The sequence below is a fragment of the Gallinula chloropus genome (genome assembly GCF_964237585.1).
Source record: "Gallinula chloropus genome assembly, chromosome: 5".
Taxonomy (NCBI): Eukaryota; Metazoa; Chordata; class Aves; order Gruiformes; family Rallidae; genus Gallinula; species Gallinula chloropus.
In genome coordinates, this window is record NC_140090.1 from 30,328,980 (window position 1) to 30,349,236 (window position 20,257).

The 20,257-nt window shown below is 41.9% G+C and overlaps 2 protein-coding genes across 2 annotated transcripts in view; one reads left to right on the top strand and one right to left on the bottom strand.

The window, feature by feature from the left end:
- ALS2 (alsin Rho guanine nucleotide exchange factor ALS2) overlaps positions 1-11,346 on the bottom strand; it is a gene marked incomplete at its 5' end in the record, with an annotated part of 34,942 nt that extends 23,596 nt beyond the window's left edge. Inside the window, 8 exons of the mRNA XM_084264295.1 lie at positions 1,691-1,867; positions 2,762-2,839; positions 2,960-3,056; positions 3,455-3,623; positions 4,463-4,823; positions 6,906-7,825; positions 9,168-9,322; positions 11,327-11,346. Of these exons, the coding sequence (XP_084120421.1) occupies positions 1,691-1,867; positions 2,762-2,839; positions 2,960-3,056; positions 3,455-3,623; positions 4,463-4,823; positions 6,906-7,825; positions 9,168-9,322; positions 11,327-11,346 (1,977 nt within the window). The remainder of the gene's footprint in view (positions 1-1,690; positions 1,868-2,761; positions 2,840-2,959; positions 3,057-3,454; positions 3,624-4,462; positions 4,824-6,905; positions 7,826-9,167; positions 9,323-11,326) is intronic.
- An 8,305-nt stretch (positions 11,347-19,651) lies between these two features.
- The window catches only part of CDK15 (cyclin dependent kinase 15), a gene marked incomplete at both ends in the record, with an annotated part of 33,023 nt that continues 32,417 nt past the window's right edge, over positions 19,652-20,257 (top strand). The window contains one exon of the mRNA XM_084264563.1: positions 19,652-19,755. Within this exon, the coding sequence (XP_084120689.1) occupies positions 19,652-19,755 (104 nt within the window). The remainder of the gene's footprint in view (positions 19,756-20,257) is intronic.

The window sequence follows — 20,257 nt, forward strand, 5'->3', positions numbered from 1 at the left end:
ATATCAACAACGTTGGTATTAAATAGTATCATTACATCAGCTATTTCTCCTATCAGTTAGGAAGTGAGAATAAACAAGGCTTTACTATTATAACTTCGCTCTGAACTATGGTCCTTTCTGGAGCTGAAAGACGTCAATTTACTGATAAAAGTAACATTACAGTAGCAGTAACTGGAACTAATACTAATAAATACATTAACATCACAAGTGGTATTAGTAGGTATCTGCTTTCCACAGCAGTTGGAAGCAAAACTCTTACATGCCACTGATGTATCGTGGCTCCTCACGAATTCTGGTTCACATGCAACACCATACATAAGTAGAGCTCAAACAGTGAACTAATTTCCTTTGTTGTTAAATACAGAACTCCATAGAAACATTGAGCCAGAGGTATTCCACAAGCAGTCCACAGACCAATTTGTAGAACCAGAATGGGTTTGGTTGGAAAATACTTTCGAGTCCAACCATCTATACAGTCCTACTAGGTCCAACACTAGATCAAGTCACCAAGTACAACATCTATTCTTAACACCTTATAATTCACCCTGCAAGAGAAGGGAACAGCTAGCAACAATCTTCCAGAAGGAATACAAGTGCATGTGTGTTTATGCACACAGGACCCCCAGTATGTAAATTCCTGTCCCTCCTAAACACCCCTCTCCAACCGTTATTCTGCTCAATCAAGGCAGGTAGGAATGAGACCCACAAGAGCTGAGACAAAGAGCTGCTTTCTACCCTAACCATCTCCTTTTTGTTACCTTCAAAACAAAAGCTGGTCTAAGATCATCCAGCTAACTTGGAAGCAGATGTGCAGTCAGAGTATACACTCCCACACCACATACCAACTTGAAGGCAGATATGAATTCAGCTTGCTGAAAAAAAATTGCAGAGAGGCATGTCCTCTCTCCCATTAAAGCTAAAGTGGGGAAGGTTTAGATTAGATATTGGGCCAAGTTTTTTTTACAGAGAGAGTAGTGAGGTGCTGGAACAGGCTGCCCAGAGACATGGTAGATGCCCCATCCCTGAGGGTGTTCAAGGCCAGGTTGGATGGGGCCCTGGGCAACCTTGTGTAGCTCCAGGCCTGGAGATTGGTGGTCCTGCCTGTGGCAGGGGGGTTGGAGCTCTGTGATCCTTGGGGTCCCTTCCAACCCAGACCATTCTATAATTCTATGGTTAATGTGAAAATACACATTTTGGTGCTTTATCTCAGTTACCCTTCTACACCCAAGAGAGAAGGGGAGGGGAAGGAAAGAGATGGTACAGAACTCAGGGGGACCTTCTGCCAACTCATAATAAACATGCATAGGAAGTAGAATGAAATAGAGCAGGCAGTGCTCTCTGTCACTTGAGAAACAACAGGAAAATGAAGAGCAATTGCAATGAAGAATAAACCTAAGACTTGTGAAAATGGAGCACAAGGTCAGGATGCACTTCTGCAACACGTACACACAGAAGGAGACCGATTAGACACGCTTGTCCCTCAGACAGAAGGAAAGACTCAGGAACAGGCAGGGAAGAGAACAATACTAATTAGGCCTCCTCTCTGCCCTCCATAAACTGCACTCCTGATTTGACTACTAGGAACTAGTTACTTGACTTGACACCCTTAAAGCTAGCTGAACAAGCAGCACTGTGCTATTTCCAAAACCATCAGTATAATTTGGATTAACTTAAAAGAAATACCACTCACCTTACTACAGGATAGTAACAAAACCGGACTCTTAGGACAGCTATTTTCATACAAATTATTTTCTGGTGCTGTCTCCTGGCCACTATAATATAATCCAGGTTGAAAGTCTTCCTCATCTGCTAAGAACAGGGAATAATCTAGTCCTGCTGCTGTACTCCAAATGCCATCACCACATACCTAAAATACACAAGGAAGAAAGAGATATTAGAAATCATCACCTGAAGCTGGAAGAAGAGGACAGTACTTAGCTCTTCTAGGCACACATGCATGTAATACACCTGCCAAGAAAAAGTATTGCAATAACTGGCACTATTCCAGCTGCAGTGTTTCATAACAAATACATTTCTTGCACGTATACTGAAGTTTATTTCTTTCCAGACTTATTTCTAATTGCTGATGCTTTGCCTTTAAGTTATAAATCAGTTTTATTTTTAAATGGGCATCAAGTGAGCTTGAATGATGTTGTAACACTATTCTACCCTCTACGTTTAACCATGAAGTCTATAAATTTGTGACAGTAACACACTGTACATGAATTTGCATTAAGGCCTAAGCAGGAAAATTCTGCCACTAGTTTTCCACTAAACCAGAAAGCATAGGCAAGGGTCTGGCCTAACCTAAGTGATGACTTGGCTATTCACTCAAGATGAGAAGTTCAAAACAAACAGAAAACCCACTGCCAAAACAGGTCTGGAAATACAGAAATTGTGTGTCATGGCCTAGTAAAGCTAAAAACATTAGAAAAATGTTTAGAATAAAAACAGTGCTCCAAGGTATTTAAGTTTCAGGCCTGCAACATCAATATCAAAGAAACCAAATATAATGTAGAAGTGAAGTTTGATAAGATAGAGCAAATCACTTCTCAATTTTAGAACTTTAATGTGATCAAAAAAACAGTGGAAGTCTGTGAAAAAGATGTTTTGGGAAGATTTTTTTTTTACAAGTTCATCTATGGATCATACTCACAGTATAAGCCAAAGAAACCAAGGGCTCTATTAATCTATAGCACACACATACCTAACCAAGATCAGTTTTTAAGAAATTACTTCACACTCAGAAAACAGAAAGTACCTTTGCAAGACGAGGGACTGTTGTTGGGGAGTTTGAGTGACCAAGCTGGCCAGAGATATTACTGCCCCATGAATACACCTGCAAGACATGAGAAGTAAGCTTATATACATGGGCACATACTGAGTAGTAGTACAACACACCCAGTGTGCAAACATGTATCTTGACAGACAAGCAGTAAATGACAGCAATCACTTCTACCTGGGATTTGGCAGTGAGTGCTAAGGAATGATGGCCACCAGCAGAGAGGTGAATCACTTCTTTACCGTCTAGGCTTTTCACACATAGTGGTTGAAGCCTGTCAATCCCCAGAACCCGAGGAGAGGGGGAAGAGAGAAAAAAAAAAAAGAAGATTCAGAGGTATAGAAGTATTCTTAAGACAAAAAATAAATTTCAAATTTGTTTTTTCCCCAAAACAAATTACAGAAAAAACAAACATACAAGGATCTCTTGGTTCTAAACCAGCTTAGTCAAAAAGGTTGTGAAGGGCAAAAGTTGATCATAAATCTCAATGCAATTTGGACAAAGACAAAATATCACCAAAACTCCTTACAATGGGAGAAGTCATAACTGATTGATGTTCAGTAACAGTAGAGCATAAGACATAGTACTTGGAGAAACTTGGGTTACAACACAAGAACACAATGCAAGGCAGGTGATCAGTGACCTACTAAACTTCTATGGAAGAATTCTCACCTTGGCAGAACATCACCATGTCCCAGCTGTCCATCCTTCCCTTTTCCCCAGCTCCATACCTCCGTTCTTAGAGAGGGTAAAAGAGCATCAGCCTCACCACTGTAGGTTGGAGTCAGAGCTACAGTCCTCATTTTTGCCCTCCCTACCTTCCGTAAGAGCCTAGGAGAAACTGAAAACAGGCCAAGAGATAGGAAATCTGCTCATCATGTTAGGTCAGTACATCAGACTGTGCTACACAGTAACAGTACCGTTTGAGGTATCTGATCAAGACTTCTTAAAGAGGTCTTAATTAAGACTGAGAGCAAAGGTTGACATGTAAGAAGATTAAGTTACTGATACACAGAAGTAACACGCACTAAAAGTAGACAGATTCCAACTAATTTTTACCAGCTATTAAAGGATATGAGAACTACAGTTATACTGAAGCAAATGAACCAGAACAAACGATATTTTTTTTAAATTATGTTTGGAAAGAAAATATATCCTCACAGTGAACAAAAGATTTCAGTACTTCCTAAAATCTCCCCTCCGATCCAAGATCAATACAGAACTAAACCATGCACCCACACATTCAGAGTGATTAACATCACTAAAATCTGAGGGAAGGAGGTCATCGATGTTGAAGTTTGACAGTGGGAACTGGAGTATTTCTAGCTCCCTGGCTTAAAACCAGCTCAGTGCAGCAGGGATTACAGGCCATGCAGATTTTTACCGGCTCCACAATTTATGGGAGATTGCTTGCCATCAGTCTGCAGTAAGATGCCCAGACTATTACAGTGTACCCACTTTACCAATAAAGAATATTCCTAAATCTACTATGCTTTTAGTTTTCTTAGGCAGTATCTGCTAGTCTTCAGGCCTCCACCGCCTTCAAGTCCTAAGATACAGTTTATAATTCCTATCCTTTGGTAGGTGATTAGATTTATAAATGTCTTATTTCCAGTTATAAACCTTCACATTATTATAGATTTTTCTAGTCCCTTGTTTTTACCAATGTATTTTTTTTACCTTGTGACAACAAGCCAGGCAGGGAAAGTCTTCGACTCCCTCCTTCAGCTTCCTCTTCTCTAATATCTACTAAACTGGAACTCTTCTTCCCCTGCATGGATTCCAGTCTGACCTGCTCCTCTCGACTGTCTTTCAGAGCTTCAGGCCCTGGGGAACCACCACCAGACTGAGATGCTGGTTCAGTTGAAGGTGTGCCGTAGAAGTTCATTACTTTCTTTAGAGACAATGCTCCAGCTTCATATGTAGCTGCTACTCTCACACCAACTGCTGATGCACAAGAGGCCACCAAGCTGTTCAAGGCAGATGTGCTGGTACCTGGAGGGCCAGGGATACAAGCACTAAGTTGTTCTTCTTGAGAAGGCTAAAACCAAAAAAAAATTGGAGACTATCATATCAGACAGCACATAACAGTAGGATGATGATATTCACTATTCAAATTGTGTGCTATGTTGAACAAGACATTATAAAGAAGCTTTTTACACATAGGTGCATATCTGTGCCTCAGAATCACATATTTTTAAGGTAGGACCAAGTTCTACACGAACTGGGTTTTGTCCATTGCACTTGTCTTGTAACTCATTCATGTGAGACTGTGAGTCTGTTTGGGTTTTTTTTTTAATACCAAAATAATGGATCTTCACAAAGAAATATAAGAAGGGATTTAATTTTAGACTTACTACAAACTTCTTCACCACCAATAAAAGTGCATCGTTAAGCATGCGGTATTTACTGAGAGATATGTTCACCCTTCAACATGTTAATAGGACAACTGATTCATGGATTCATTTTGCAAGGTCTGTCTTAAGACCATTCTGAGCTACATGCCCTCTTACATTACTCTTGCAGCTATATAAAGCTTAGTTAATAATCGTCAAGCCACACTAGGGACAAACTGACTGAAGACACCATTAGTACCCACACATGACTACCTATAACAGCAATCAATTTACCACATAAGTAATAATGCACAAGATTATATTTGCCAAATAGTTTGAATGTTAAAATGAAGACAGCAAAGTCTGATTTTCCCACCTAATGCACGGTGGGAACTATAAATATTTTTACTATATTTCTACTATAAATATTATAGCTTGGTTTATCCTGCTAGAAGGAAAAGAATCTTTCACTTTTTTGTGATAAACTAGGCTAAAGGTTTGGAATTGGTCCTATTTACTTGTAGTTTATTCCTATATGAAAGATGCATGCCTGGCAATACAGAAAAGCAAACTCAGTTTGTGTAGGAAAGCAAAGGATTTTACTAATGCTGAAACATTACATTAGGTTTGTCCTGTCTGCTCTTGACATGTTTACACAATTGAGCATACATTCAGTGAACCAATCCCAGGCTTGTTTACTCCTGGAACTGTGCAAGGGAAGCAGCACCCTGGAAATATTCCAGGAACAAGGACTTGAGAAAGGGAGCCTTAAAATACGTACACGCATATAGACACACAAGTGCTGGAATGCAAGTGCATTAGCAAAAAGCTGGTATCTACACAATGCCTGAAAAGACAAAAGCAGCTTTCAGAATTCTGCTGTGAGTTCTGCAGATCGAGCCACACAGCGGCCATGTTTCTTGCAGACATTACCCTTACCATAAGCCACCCAGCAGGACAGTGCTTATGCAGGGACTGCTAAGACTTCACTGCAACATTCTGCACTAGTTTTCTCACTTTGGTGTTTTCTACAGCTTTTGGGCTGTATCTTCTTTCCCTCCCACCTCAAAAAAGTTGGTGTTTTTTTTTTCAAAATAGTGGAAAATGCAATATATTGGCAGGGAGCTGGGAACAGCTTTTTAACCTTCTTATCAAGCATTTTACGATGCTTATTGAGAATGTATTGGTTTTCTGCTCTGCCATAACATAAAAACTGTTGTTGAACCATTTTCCATGTCACAAAACCGATTTATATATTTCCCATCCCTGTTTATAAGTTGATGCTACCCCTACATGCTTAATGTTAGAAGCCTTTGGGCCAACACTTTAACATTACTTTTACAATCTTTATTTGCAATCTAGAATGTTTAACTGATTGAGAAATTGGACAGATTTGCAAGGGATTTGTTCCACATACAGAAAAGCAAGTTTTACCTTAAAAGTAAATTGGACAATTATCAGCTTAATGCCCCACATAAATAGGAAACCCATGCATCATGAAACAGCTAAGTGGGGAACTGGCTTAGGTAGTTCTGGTAACCATGGACCATGGAGAGACTATAGCATTGCCAAGTATGCTCACATTAAATAGTTACAGTTGAACAGGGGTGGATGACAAAAACTCTTTCACTTCAAAGTTGAGAACCATGACAGAGAAGAAACACTTTAAAACTACAAGAACACAATAGCTACATTACAGTAACAGAATTTTTCATTTGTGAAAAGAGTAACAGTGCCACACAGAAGAGGAGTCGTAGCAAAGTAAATGCTAGCGACTAGCTACCAACCTGCTCCGTTTCTGTGCAGATGTTTTTCTCCAGAATCTCATTTGCTGAGTGACCCGATAAGCTGATTACGTACTCTTTCACTTCTTTTTTTTCTGCAAACATAGTATTTCCAGGACTTGAAATTCCACTGTCTTCCTGTCCATTGTTGCTGGAAAGCATACTTGTTCCATCAGATTCTAAAGCAACACGCGTATTTTCTTCCACAAGTGGTTTCTGATAGTTGTCACTTTGGTCACCAGTTATACTTCTTCCTTCTAGACTGTCCAATGAGGGACAGAAGACATGGCTTTCTGGTTGGTTACCTGACAGTGCTACACCCAGTGGGCAACAATGACTGTCTGAAATGATTACATGATCTTCCTTGTCGGTCATGGTAATTAGGAGTTGACTGCAATGATTGCACCTCTCTGGGATAGGCTTCATTTCCTGAACAGGGAGACATTGTACCAGAGCCAGGCTGTGGTAGGCTCCACAAGCAATCTGGAGCACAACACGTCCTGCCAGGTGCTCTACCTTCTGTGGCTTTGTCACTGGGAAAGTTGTTGTTATGAGACCGAGCTGGCATCCGCTCCCCCAAGCCCATATCTCTCTGCTTAGTGATAGTGCCAGTGTGTGTTCCTCTCCGCATGCTAGCTGCAAAATCCTTACTGATAACAGTGGACTGTTTTCAGAATCAGAAATGCTGATGGGTTGTGGATCTGGCACACATGGCTGATTAGCAACTGCACACTGGCCAGCAGAATTGTCCCCCCACATATACACGACTCCGCTTTCTGTCACAGCTCCATTATGGAAGCTTCCAGCTGCCACTGTAATAATATGATGCCCAAGCAACGTATTTTCTAAGACAGGACTGTTCGCACGTGACTCCTCCGGTCCTGATCTCCAGGGCAGTTTTCCGAAACTGTAAACCTCTCCACCTGGGAGGGAAAACAAGCACACAACAAAAAACCCACAAAGTAACATGAATCTAATGAAGTTAAACCAGTACAAGAATTTGAAGAGAGATTCAGGTAAACAGGTACTAATTTTTAGCTTGCTCCAGGCTCATCAAAACCATGGATATTGATATATGAAGAGTGCCAGTTGCTCACTGCTATTGCTGCTGTTCTACACCTCACATTAACATTTCCACGTGCGTGCAATGCATGCGCTGTTCAACTACGTAACACTCTTCTGCTAAAATTCCACTATACCCAAGTTAAATGTGTTTACTGATCCTTTCTACATCAAGAACATAAAACACATTAACGACATACAACTATGCTTGAAGAGTACGACAAAGCATGGAGCCAATCTTTCCATACAGAGGTCTAGCATCACCAAACTGTACTATTTGCCATCCTAAAGTAAAAACAGATTGTCCTATCAGGTAGAAAGGGGGTGTGGGTCAATGTATTGCCACAGGTTTGACATTATACTGCAGCATGTCCAAAATTTGATTACCTTTACCAGAAAAGATTGCTGCAATGCCAGGTCAAGTGACTTTGCTAATTCTAAAGAAAAGCAGAACTCTATTTTTAAAATGAACAGTTGTTTACACAGTGAAAGACAAATGGCAAGTCATATCCACAAAGTGTAACACATTTAATGAGTCAAGAATACACACGCAAAATGTCCTTTTAATCATGAAAGAAGCATGTTCCAAAAACACACTGGAGGTCCAACAACTCAAATAGAGCAGAGGTGCTCATAGCAGGCTCACCAATAACCTGGAATCTTTCCTCCAAAACCAGCAGAGAAAAATCAAAGCAGCAACTTCCAGATTAGTGTTTCAAGTGTACGCCCAATGATCAGTGCAAGTAAGGACCAAGCTACGCAAACACTGGCTTTCAGAAATACTGGAATTCACAGCAGCAAGCAGCTCACAAACCAAGACTCGCTCTAATGCATCTATCAGCTACACACTCTTCCATGAGCACATAGAAATTAAAGCTCCTGCACATCAAGAGAACCTCTTGCTGTACTGTCTTTTTGAATGAAAGGCATCACTTTGAGTTAGCATGGTGCTGATTAATTACTATCTTTAAACAGGAAATCCAGAGCCATTATTAAGAGTATGGAAGATAATACCATGCATCTAATTACTTAAAACTGTGTTGGAATAGAAAGTTATAACTAAGAGGGAAATACTGTCAAAATTAAAAATGTGTTTGAAAGTTGTGTATGAGACACAGAATGAAAAAATTCTAAATTAAGAAAACTTGACAGTAACTGAAGTCTGTTATTGCCTCAAATCTTCAGCATTAAGACATTTATTACCTTCAGTTAGAAGTAACCCATGATGTGTTCCAAGGGCTGCCTGCAATACAGTCTTTCCACCGAGGCCCGGAAGCCTTTCTGGAGTTACAGAGCAGGAACCAGCCTTCCAAACATAGACCAGGCCTCTCTCTTTGGCTCCTTCTGCCTCTTCTGAGCTACAAAAAAATTGGAGGAAATACAGAATTCAGCTTGAAGTTTTCTATGGTTCAATGATGCATGGCTTGCCTTTCACATATATAGGAAAGGCTTCGAAGTTTGGGCATTAAGTTTTAATTTCAGGAAGTCAACATACTTTGTTTACAATTTGGTAACGTCAATTTTAATGTTATTTAAATGAAAAACTAGTATCTTCTATTTGAAATAATTTTCTTTTACATTTGTACATTACTGCCTAAAAATCAGCTGATCTTGTCACTAGTACAGTTAAAGATACTTATTCACAACTGATAGAGCCTTTATATATTGTATTTGCTGCTCGCAATAAGGAGATGAAATTAATACACAATTCTGCCATTGTATGCTGAGAGAGATCATTGCAACAGTTCTACCCACATGTAAGCAACTCTGTTCCTATCTGAACAGTGATCTTCATAACGTTAACTCTTCCTGTGTTAGAAAGCAGAAGGTACATCTCTGCTTTATTATGTTTTATTCATGCTTTGTTTTATTCAAATGAACAAAAAAAAAAAAAAAACCAAACCCAAAAAGCACCCAACAAAAAGATTCTGAAACACAAAAGGAGTATCTGGCTAGCAAGAGTGACTGCAACTATCCAAAGCTGGTTTAACTCTTCAACAAACTCTGGTTTAAATACTCAGTCAGCAACTTCTTTCATTCAGCAGAAAGAAATTCCTTTGACAACAAGCAGAGTTTTAAAAATTTTCTAAATTTTTTAAACATCAATCTAGACTGACAGTATTTTAAGTTTAATTAAGAGTTTTCTTTAAATTCATTTAAAACTTGATATAAAATAGATTCTTCTCTACCCTACAGGATAAAATAGGTTTAGCTCCTTATTTGCCAAGAATCATGTCGTTCACTCCACACATAAAGCAGTTGTTCTAGCTTTGCAAGAACTTGTGAAGTCAAATGTAAAAGGTAGAGAGCTTTGATGAAAGTGCAATCTTTCTCTGGAAGCAAAGGCACAAAACCCCAAATGTATTCCAACACTGAAGCAAACCCAAAGAGTCTGATAGGCAGCATTGTGGACAACTTACACAAGCAGCACATTCAAAAGCTGTAAGGCACTATTCATGCATACTACAGATTTCTTAAACTAAAAATTTTGCTAGGGTAGCATTTGTGGTGCCTACGATAAACAACTCCTTTTCACAACCTGCCTCTGAAACATTCAAGATGGCAATTACTAAGTGATGCAATTATATCTCTTAGCTCCTGCACACACCCCTGTATTTTGCGCACAGCAAAAAGGAGATAATCAAGAATTCTTCTAAAAGTCACATAAATAATTTGATCCAATCAACATACACAGTATTAAAAGAGAGTCCATCTTGCATTTTAAATACACAGGACTTGTGTTTAGTATATAAGTAAATTAAAAAGGAACTGAGTAATACATAGGCCAGAAAAAAGAAAGTTAGAAAAATCCAACATCACAGATAGGACACTTAGCTAAAATTAAGATACAGATTTTACTTAAATGGGACACAATATGATACTGCAGAGTTTTCATGACCACACAGTGTATCAAATTCAGCCCAAAGTCTGATGTTCGGGTTTTTATAAGTTAGTAAGTCTTCAGAGAACACTGTAAGACAAATTCAGGCAGTCACATACCAGGACTTATCGCAAAAACATCTGACCTCTGTCAGATTGCTTAGTGGAAGAAACAAGGAGCATAAGAATAGTCTACAATACATCTGTTGCTCCAGAATAAAAATTCACAGCTACAGGTTACTCTTTTATCAGAGAATGTTATTTGTAAGTTTCCAGCTTATAGCTATCTCTCCACAAATTTCAACAATCAACTTTTAAAAAGTTACTGCTGAAGTAAGTTGAGAGTTCCACACAAACTGAAGCAGTTACTTCTCTTCCTCCCTCACAGTGTAAATTACATAAAGAGTACACCAACAGAAATTTCACAGGATGATCACAAGCTGGCATATTTCAGAGAGCTTTCCCTAGCTGCTCACTCTCACCTTCTTTCCTGTGAGTCCATCTGTCAGTGGCAGCACTCCATCACCACCTAATCACTCCTCTTTCAAAAGGAACAATGTAATTTCCACAAACTGTAAAACATAAAAAACAGCCATTTAATTGCAAGTAACATTAAGTCAACCCCCCCACACACGCACACTAATAAACAAGCAGCAAAGCTTTAGATCCCATGTTAAATAAATAACCACTTCCACAACACTAGGGTGGTTGAATTATTTAGTTCACTCACACCGAGTTGGCAGACAAAAGCTAAACAGCCTGACTTGTGCTACCTACTCATCTCACAATAGGTCTGTTGTAAGGACATACTGAACAAAACCTAGTTCAAAGGCAGAAATTAACATCAATCCCTCACTGTAATTCTCAGCATACCACTCAAGAAACTTCAAAGCAGGATAACTGATCCATTTTCAGTCTAACTTAAGATATAAATTCAGCTTGATTGTAGGATTCTAAGCTAAATGGATCTGTATGACCAAAAAGCAGTTAAAAGTTGATTTGTAACTCTATTCCAGAACCAAAGCACATATTACGATTAGAAGGTACGGTTCTGTTAACGCCCATGCAGAGAGCCAATTAGGAGTTCAAAATATTTCTTCATGCAGACTGGTAGCAGACGCTCTATGGAGATACAACAAGACCACAGAAACCAAAGAGAAAAGAGTGGCTGCTTTATAGACACTTTTATCTTTTCGGATTTTGAATTTTGCAAGTTTACCCTCACTTTAACATCTTCATGAAGATACTTTTGTATTATTTCTCTTGAAATAAAACAAAGCTGCAGTTAATCTGTTTGGACTTCTAATATTGAAAGAAATTTAATTTTCCTAGATTAAAATATTGAAAATTTTAGTTACATTAATGCATGCATGTAATCATATTTATTCAAATGAATGTAAGACATTTTTAGTCCCTTTTCTTTATTATAGGTGTTGCCTGATATCCACTGCAATAAAACCAGAAAATTAACTATGTAATATAATGTTAAGACAATACATCTCTCAGAAAGAATACAGAACGAGTAGTGTGAAGCTCTTAGATACAGAAAATAGAAATAATATATGGCCAGTCCTGATTACAAGAGACAACATATGCAAACCTGTAAATTGTATACAGAAGTTATAATTCACACTTGGAAACAATAATCATTGAGTTGATTAATAACTAACATAAGTCCCAACATTTTCACTAGACTGCTTTGAATAATGAAGTACCAAGCAGACCTTCGCAGACAGAAACAACAACACATCATACCAAATATGGAACAAAATGGAACACTAAAAATAGCGATTTAGGCTTCAAGACCAACAAAGAACATATCACAACAATATAAAAGAGCCATAAAAACAAGAAAACAACTTAATATAGTAGAACAGTATTGTGGTAAGTCATACATACCTTGCTCTAAAAAAAAAATCAGAACATACTTTCTAGGAAGACACACACAAAACCAGACTGCTTTCAAAACACTTCTGTCTCTCCTTTCTCAACTAAGAAAAAAACCACCCACAACTGCAAAAGTTAACTTTTAAAATATTAACAAAGGAGCTCTCACAAATACAAAGAAACTGTCACACTACACTTCAGTAACAGGTGTTGAGGAAACATCAAAGGAAAACAAAAGCATTGTTTTTAGAATTTTTAACTTTGTGATGCATTAGAGCTCAGAGTACATTTGTGTTTGGCTTATTGAGGGTTTTTTGTAAACCCACTCAAAACCATTTAACCCTGCAATTCCTTTTCTTGAAAATGCTGGCATATCTTTGTGAAGAACTATAGCCTCACATATAAACATCCAATGGATCAGCAAAATCAGATGAAGAGATGGGAGCTTTGATAGTCACCAAAGTATCAGCAATTGTATAATTTACATTGTATATACTTATTCAAGATCAGGGCAGTGAGGGATAAAATCCTTTGTTTCTATCATTTAGGGATTTGGGGTTTTTTTAAAGGGCTAAAAATATATTTTCTTCTCACAAGCTTCACTTCAACTGCAGGAAGATTTACTGTAATTCTGGTGAAAACTTTATAACAAAATGTTAAAATCAGGCATCCCATTTACTGTTCTGCACAATCGCCCTCCAAGGCTCAAGCGAAAAATTATTTCTGTAATAGTTCTAAGTAAGAAACCTGCAATAGCAGTGGACTAGAAATTAAGAATGATTAGACTGTGCCACTACGTTTTCTTTTCCCAAAATCACACAAAGTTGCACTGCTATGCTTATTAGGGAAAATTATAATCAAACTCTTCTCTTTCCATAATCAAGACATCTTTTAAGACATCTAGCAATAGTTTTCAAGTCCCATGCAAGTTGTCATTTCACAGCACAATATTATTCCCCTTTCACAGCTAAAACAAACGCAAGTCCTTTGGTCACAGTTACAAACCAAGTACTTATAAATAAAAAGTTTCTTCCTCCAATAGATACAGACAATTTTCCTTGCTGATTTCCACCTAATTTCACATTTATTAAATATGACATTGCAGCATCACACAGACAGTATTTCTTTTCCACTGAGATTACCTGAATAGTTATTAGGTTTAATGCTCATAGAAGCGAACGGCCAGGCACAATACGTGATTCTCATGGTACAGAAGATCAGTATCATACCAGCACCTGCACTGCTTTGCCCATATACTTACTTCCTATACTTTTGCTTCACCACTGCAAGAGATAAAAAGCAAAGAGCGCCAAATAGCGCCAAATTACGCAATGGATTTGTGTTACAGACAGATGGTCACTAGCATGGCACTGATGTCATACTTTCCACAGACAGAGCAGAACGCTAATTCAAATTCTCCAGAAATCAAACACTGCCACAACTTAATAACTGCTGTGGCAGGGGTGATGTGGAGTAAACATTATTATCATAACTATGGGGCTGCATCCTTTACTGGACGTTGATCATTCCGTAGTATCAGAGGTATAACAGTAACTTGACAGTCAAAGCTGAACAGGAACAACTGGTATGTCCCTGACTTTCAGAAATACCTGAGCTCCCATCAGACCCATGTGCTTATTCACCTGCTACAGCTAATAAATGCTACAGATACTTCTACAACTTCCAGACACGTTTACTTATATATTACACTTTTTTTTAATAACTTGTTGCACCATATCTAGCAATATTTTTCAATACCAAAACTGGAGGCTTGTGATACAAATTTATATACTCAAGTTCTGAAACATATTACTTTCGAGTTTTCCAATTTAAACCAGACATCAACATTAGTCTTGTCCACCTATGTATCATCCTTTATTACTGCAAACTGCACTTCACACATAACATGCTACCAGTTCAAGAAGGCCTTTTGTTTTGGTCAGCACTGACTTGCTACAAACACTGTTTTAAACATTGTATGAAGATGTACTTGGAGCAGAATGAAACAACTCGCTACTGAACAACAGCAGCAATCCCTTCAGATGTTGGCGCAAAGCTTTTTATGCCAGTTCCAGTGAATGGATGATGGCAGCAAGCAAGAAATAAGAGTAAAGGCATCAGAGGAGAAAAAAAAAAACCCAACACAACAGCAAAAGGGCATTATATCAGCTAAGCAAACACAGCTGAAAGCTATTTGATATAGTACATAACTGATAACTTAAAACCTACCAAACTCATGAGACTAAAAAAAACTTCTGAATATCCCCTTCTCATTTACACCTTCGTAATCTAGCACATTTGCAGGTGCTTCTGAAAACGGATAGCTTCACAGAAACCGAAATATTACAAATATAGCTAGCGTTGTAAGTGGCTGCAATACAACAGCAAGGGCAAAGGCTTGACAACAGAGATCAGCTACCCATCATTTATGGCCATCCTAGATGTCCCCCAGCATCTGAACTAAATCTTTTTGTGCTGGAAGAAGTCTGTGAGAAAGGCAGCATGCTGCATAATCTGTACAGGACACTGCTAGGACTGATATTGATAGCACTATCACTCAACAGATTCTGAAAGTTGAAACATTAACTCCTGAGCAACCAAATCATGCAACAAGAAAGGACTTTGAGACAGAAGCGGAAGGAGATAAAGGGCACACTATTTAAAGTTTAGGTGGTGCCTTCCTATGGAAAGGGAAGAGCCCTTTAGGAACCTACGGTAACAAATCTCAACACCTGTGCTCTCTCAGCCTCTCGGGAAGTTGGGTGGCGGGCATCCTCAGTCAGAGATGCTTCTCAAGCTCTCGCCCTGGGTGAAAAGGGGCCTGTTCCCTGCTCACTAGGGCCGCACAACGGCACAACACCTCCTGCCCTAGAGCTCAGGTGTGGGAGGTGCAGGAAGCGCGTGGACCGGCCCAGGGCGCTCGGGCCAACCAGGTTCCCGCCGTAGCGCTGCGCTCTGTTTCCCTTCAGGGGAGGGCAGCCATTTCCCCCGCTGCTCCCCAGAACCCCCTCGCTCTCCACCTGTTGCCCTGACAGAGCGGCTCCCGGGCAGAGAGCACGACGCGACGCGCCCGGGAGGGCCGAGCGGCGGGACCCACAGCCGCCAGAGGCCGTTGGCGGCGCGCGGGAGCGCGCGGTGACTAACGGCTGCGCGGGGCCGGCGGGGGGCGGCGAGGGGAACGTGCCCGCGCGCGCACCCGCACAAGTCGGCGCGCCACGTGACTCCGTCTCCACGCTTCCCCGCGGCCAGGCGCGCGCTGCCCCCGCACCTCCCTCCTCCTCGCCGCCTCCCTCACCCTCGCGCCGACAGCCGCCTCCCCCGGCGCCGCACTCCCTCTGACCGCCGACTTCGCCGCCGGCTCCCGGGGCGCAGATCAGCTGATTCACGCGGGGGCACGGGGCGGGGCCTCCGCAGCGCAGGGGGCGGGGCCTAGCGCCGGGCCGCGCGCGCAGGGGCGCTGGGTAAAAAGGCCGCAGCCCGGGGCGGGTTCCGGTGCGCGCGGCGACGGGTGCCTCCCGGGACCAAAACAGCCCGGGACCCGCCCGCGGGACCGCGGCGGGGCCTGGGCGTCCTCGGGACCTCGGCGACAGCCGGTTTCGCTACCCGGATGGTTTAAGTGGGAGCAGCCGCGCCGCGGCCTGCTGACCGGCGGCGACCGTGGAGGCTGCCTGCAGGAGGCCGCGCACCCGCGCGTGCATGCGCGCGGGAGAGGAGCAGTGCTGTACGCGCGCAAGTGTTAGGGACGCGTCTGAGATCCGCGTGGGTGTATCTGTGGCCCGCGGACGTACACACTGTGTACCTGCGTGGTTCCATGGGATGGGGCTCGTAAAAGGTGCCGTGCCACGCTGTCAGCAGCCCCAGCGGGCCGTCAGCTGCGGTGCCTGAGGGTTTCCTGTCAAACGGCCCCACTCCCGGCGCAGGCTTTCTCTCCTCTTGCATCCTTGCTGAGGACAGCACTGAGCATTACAGATACGTACAGGGCGTTTTGATACGGCGTTTCCCCTCCTGACACTAATACACGTGCTCTTCCCAGTACCCAGAACCACCAGCCGTTACCAGGCTTTCTAACTTCCTGCTAACTAGCAAAAGTCAGACGAAACTTCTTTGCTAAGAGAGTAATTCCCCTCTCCCTGACACCAATGTACCTAAAATAACAATCTTCATGTGGATTAGAATGTGTGATTTTACTTCCTCTACTTCCTCACCTTTATCTTTCCATTCCTTTAAATTGAATGCATTACCTATGCTTGGGTGATTTTGTGAAGTCCATTTGTATAAATACAGTCATAGCAATAAAAAGTGTTTACTGGAGTAAGAAACTTTGTACAGAAGTGCAAACAATGCTTGCAAAGCCAGCTGCTTGCGGCATAGCTGCACCCAGGCAGCCTTTCTCGAGCCTGGACAGCATATCCAAAGTGTTGCTGTGTTCTGATGGCTCAAAGAACACGTGGAAAGCAGAGAGAAGAAAACTGTGAGCCATGATGATGGATACTCAGCAGATTATGCCAAACAGGAGACTGCAAAGGAAAATACGTGCAAGAAATCAAGCATTCCAGGTGTGTCGGAGCCTTCTGGCCATGCAAGGGCTGGGTAGCAAGGTTGCAACAAGACACAGAAATTGCTCCTGTCTTCGCAGCACATTTTTGCTTAAAAAATCCTTTTGCTCAAAGAGAGAGCGTTATTGTTAGAAGCCAGCATAGTGAAGCAAAGGGAAGATTTCACATCCTGCATTCAAATGAAAACTGAAGGACCTCAGGGTCAGCATAACAGTTGCACAGAACGACGCTCATTCCCTCAGCCCCTGGCAGCATTTTTCTCAGCCCTTTCGCCTTACAGTGTGGGTTGGGTGTTAGTCCTAGGAAGCTGCACAGAGTCCTGCTGGGGGGGGCAGGGCTTTTATCTCTCCACATCCAGCGTAAGTGCACTGTGTTGCTACTCAGGATGTAATTGATGAAATCTATTTTGGGCTGGATTCCTCAGTTTGACCTGGCTGCTTTGACCTGCGGGAAAGACTATTGTCTGTCAGCTGCAACTCATCGAATCCTTTAAACAGGGACAGACAGCTCCCCACGCTGACATCACCAGCACATCATGGCTAAGAATGCAAGTGGCAAAACAAGGAGGGTCAACACACAGCTTCTGCAGCAAGCACTACTCAGCCACGCTGCTCAGACAGCTTAATCTTGAAGGCCTAATGGCATATAGAATAGTAACTGCTACAGACATGGAGCAAAGTTGAGGTCTGTTCCTGTATGAAACCCCTCTCACTTCATTACCTAACGTATTACCCTGCTTAACTGAAAGAACTTTGTGAAAGCAGAAATTCTGGATTTATTGCTTAATTCCCCATCTTTAGTTATGAAAAAAATCTCGGCTGTTTTTAGAGGGTATGTGCCAAATGAGCTGAAATCAATGGAGCTGCTCCAAGGGTGAATTTGGATCATGGTGTGTTGGACTTTCAGAGAAAAACAGAAAAATCACAAGACTGCTTGAGACAGAGACCTCATGCGAGTCATGTGAACAGTTTTATCAGAGATGGAAGGATGAGGAGGAGCTGAGGACAAAAAAGAGATACATTTCAATTGCATCAGGACAACAACATGGGAGACATGTTGTGTCTAAGCGCTGTCGGACCAGGATGCTGCAGCTCTTGTTCAGAGAGAAGGGGCTCCCTACCTATCCAAGGCCATCAGCTCATGGAAGCAGCGTCCACAGCAGAGGTATTTAATATCACACCATGATACTTGTGCAAAGAGTTAGGTTGAGCCTGTGTTCTTCCACTTGCTGTGGGGGCACAAAGCATTCATGTTTGCTTCTAACCAGACAGCATCAAGCGTTGCAGCTTTGGGCTCGTGAAGCTGCTGAAAGAGAACTCTGTGCATTAGATGACAACAAATGCATTTGATGTGATGAACGGGGAGAAGATTGTACTCCAGCGAGCTCTATGCCAATAAGGGACTATAAAACAGGGAGGGAGCAACAACGTACAGTTCTGGAGGAGGCAGCATGCTATGGAGTACAAATCCTGTCATATTTGAATCAAATGATAAAGCAGGCACCCATCCAATGTAGCTCCTCAGAAGGAGCTTGCAGGCTGCCTGCCATTCATGACCGCTATTTTTATAGTCTGTAGTTTATGACACTGTTATGCTGTATGGGCCAAATTAACAGGCTGCGTAAATTATGCAGTGGTGAGAAAGGCTCGATATGGGGGGGGTAGGGGGAAGGGGGTTAAGGAGGAGAGGAGATGTAAATTTAATAGTCCTGAAGTTTTTCTCCTGCATTTGGGTTTTAGTTCCTGCTCTAACAGATTGCTAGCTAGAGGCAAATAAATCAAGGATAAGAGAGAATAGCATACCTTTAGAATGATACTAGTAGAAGTGGCCTTTGCAGTTCAGGCAGTTTTATCTTCATGTGTTCTGGAGCTGTGCGCTACCATTTACCATGACAGAAACATACAGACAGTTTCTGTCCTTACGTATGGAGATGAGAAGCTGTGCTGGAGGTCTGCAACTGGTGGGGAGGGAGACGTAAATGACCTCAAGTGCTCAAAGCCAGTGCAGTTGAGGAGAAAGAATCACATCAGCAAAACTGTGGTTTGCCAGTGATACAGCTTGTCTCCTTTTCCTGTGCCAGCTGTCGGAGGATGTAACCAGAGTACCCCTTCCTCTACCCTCACGGCAGCGCCCATGGCTCCACACCCTCCTGAGTTGGAGGTGCAGGACGCAGAGGCCTTGGAGTCACCCTGATTCTTTCCAGGAGCGGGATGTTGTGCAGAGGTTCAAATGGGTGAGTGCACAGCATCCAGATAGGAGATTTTTCATCCCACTATTCCAGCCATGAATCAGTATTTAGTAATGGAGTAACATGCTTGCAGCTTCTTATTCTACACAGCAATCTAAAACACATACAATTTCTTCATGGAACAGAGACCAGACATCCCGTATGGAGCTGCCACATCCTATGTACATCTTGAGAAGCTGTGTGAAGGATCCTGTGCAACTGTGTACAAGGGGATCAGCAGGTGAGCAAGGACCACCGGTTCTACTACTACCTTCCCAGTACCTGCTTAGAACACTCCTTATGGGAATCCATAAGAATGAGCTCGAAGCTGGAGAATTCACAGTACTTACAGGAAGATAAAGGCAAATCAAAAGTCCAGCTTTGCCTTTAACTAGGATATTTGCAAAGCCACGTCCCTTTTTTTTCAAGGAACTCCTCCACTAAGGCCATGGAGGCTCCACAATGACACTTTGCTCTTGCAGCAGCATGCTAGCGGCACTGGGAAGGGAACAAGTGTTTTCCTTGGAATGAGAGATCCCTGCATAATGGAAAAAACTGGGGTGAGGCCATGCTGCCATCATGTAAGGGCAGGAAAGCTGGGAGAGGGCAGAGGGGGAACATTGCCCAAAGCCATGCGCTCAGAATACCCGGTCAGCAGAGCAGCCTGATCTAGCCAGGCAGGCTGGCTCCCATTTTGCTCCTAGTGAAGGCGAGATGGAGGTAGCTTGTAATTCCTTTCTCAG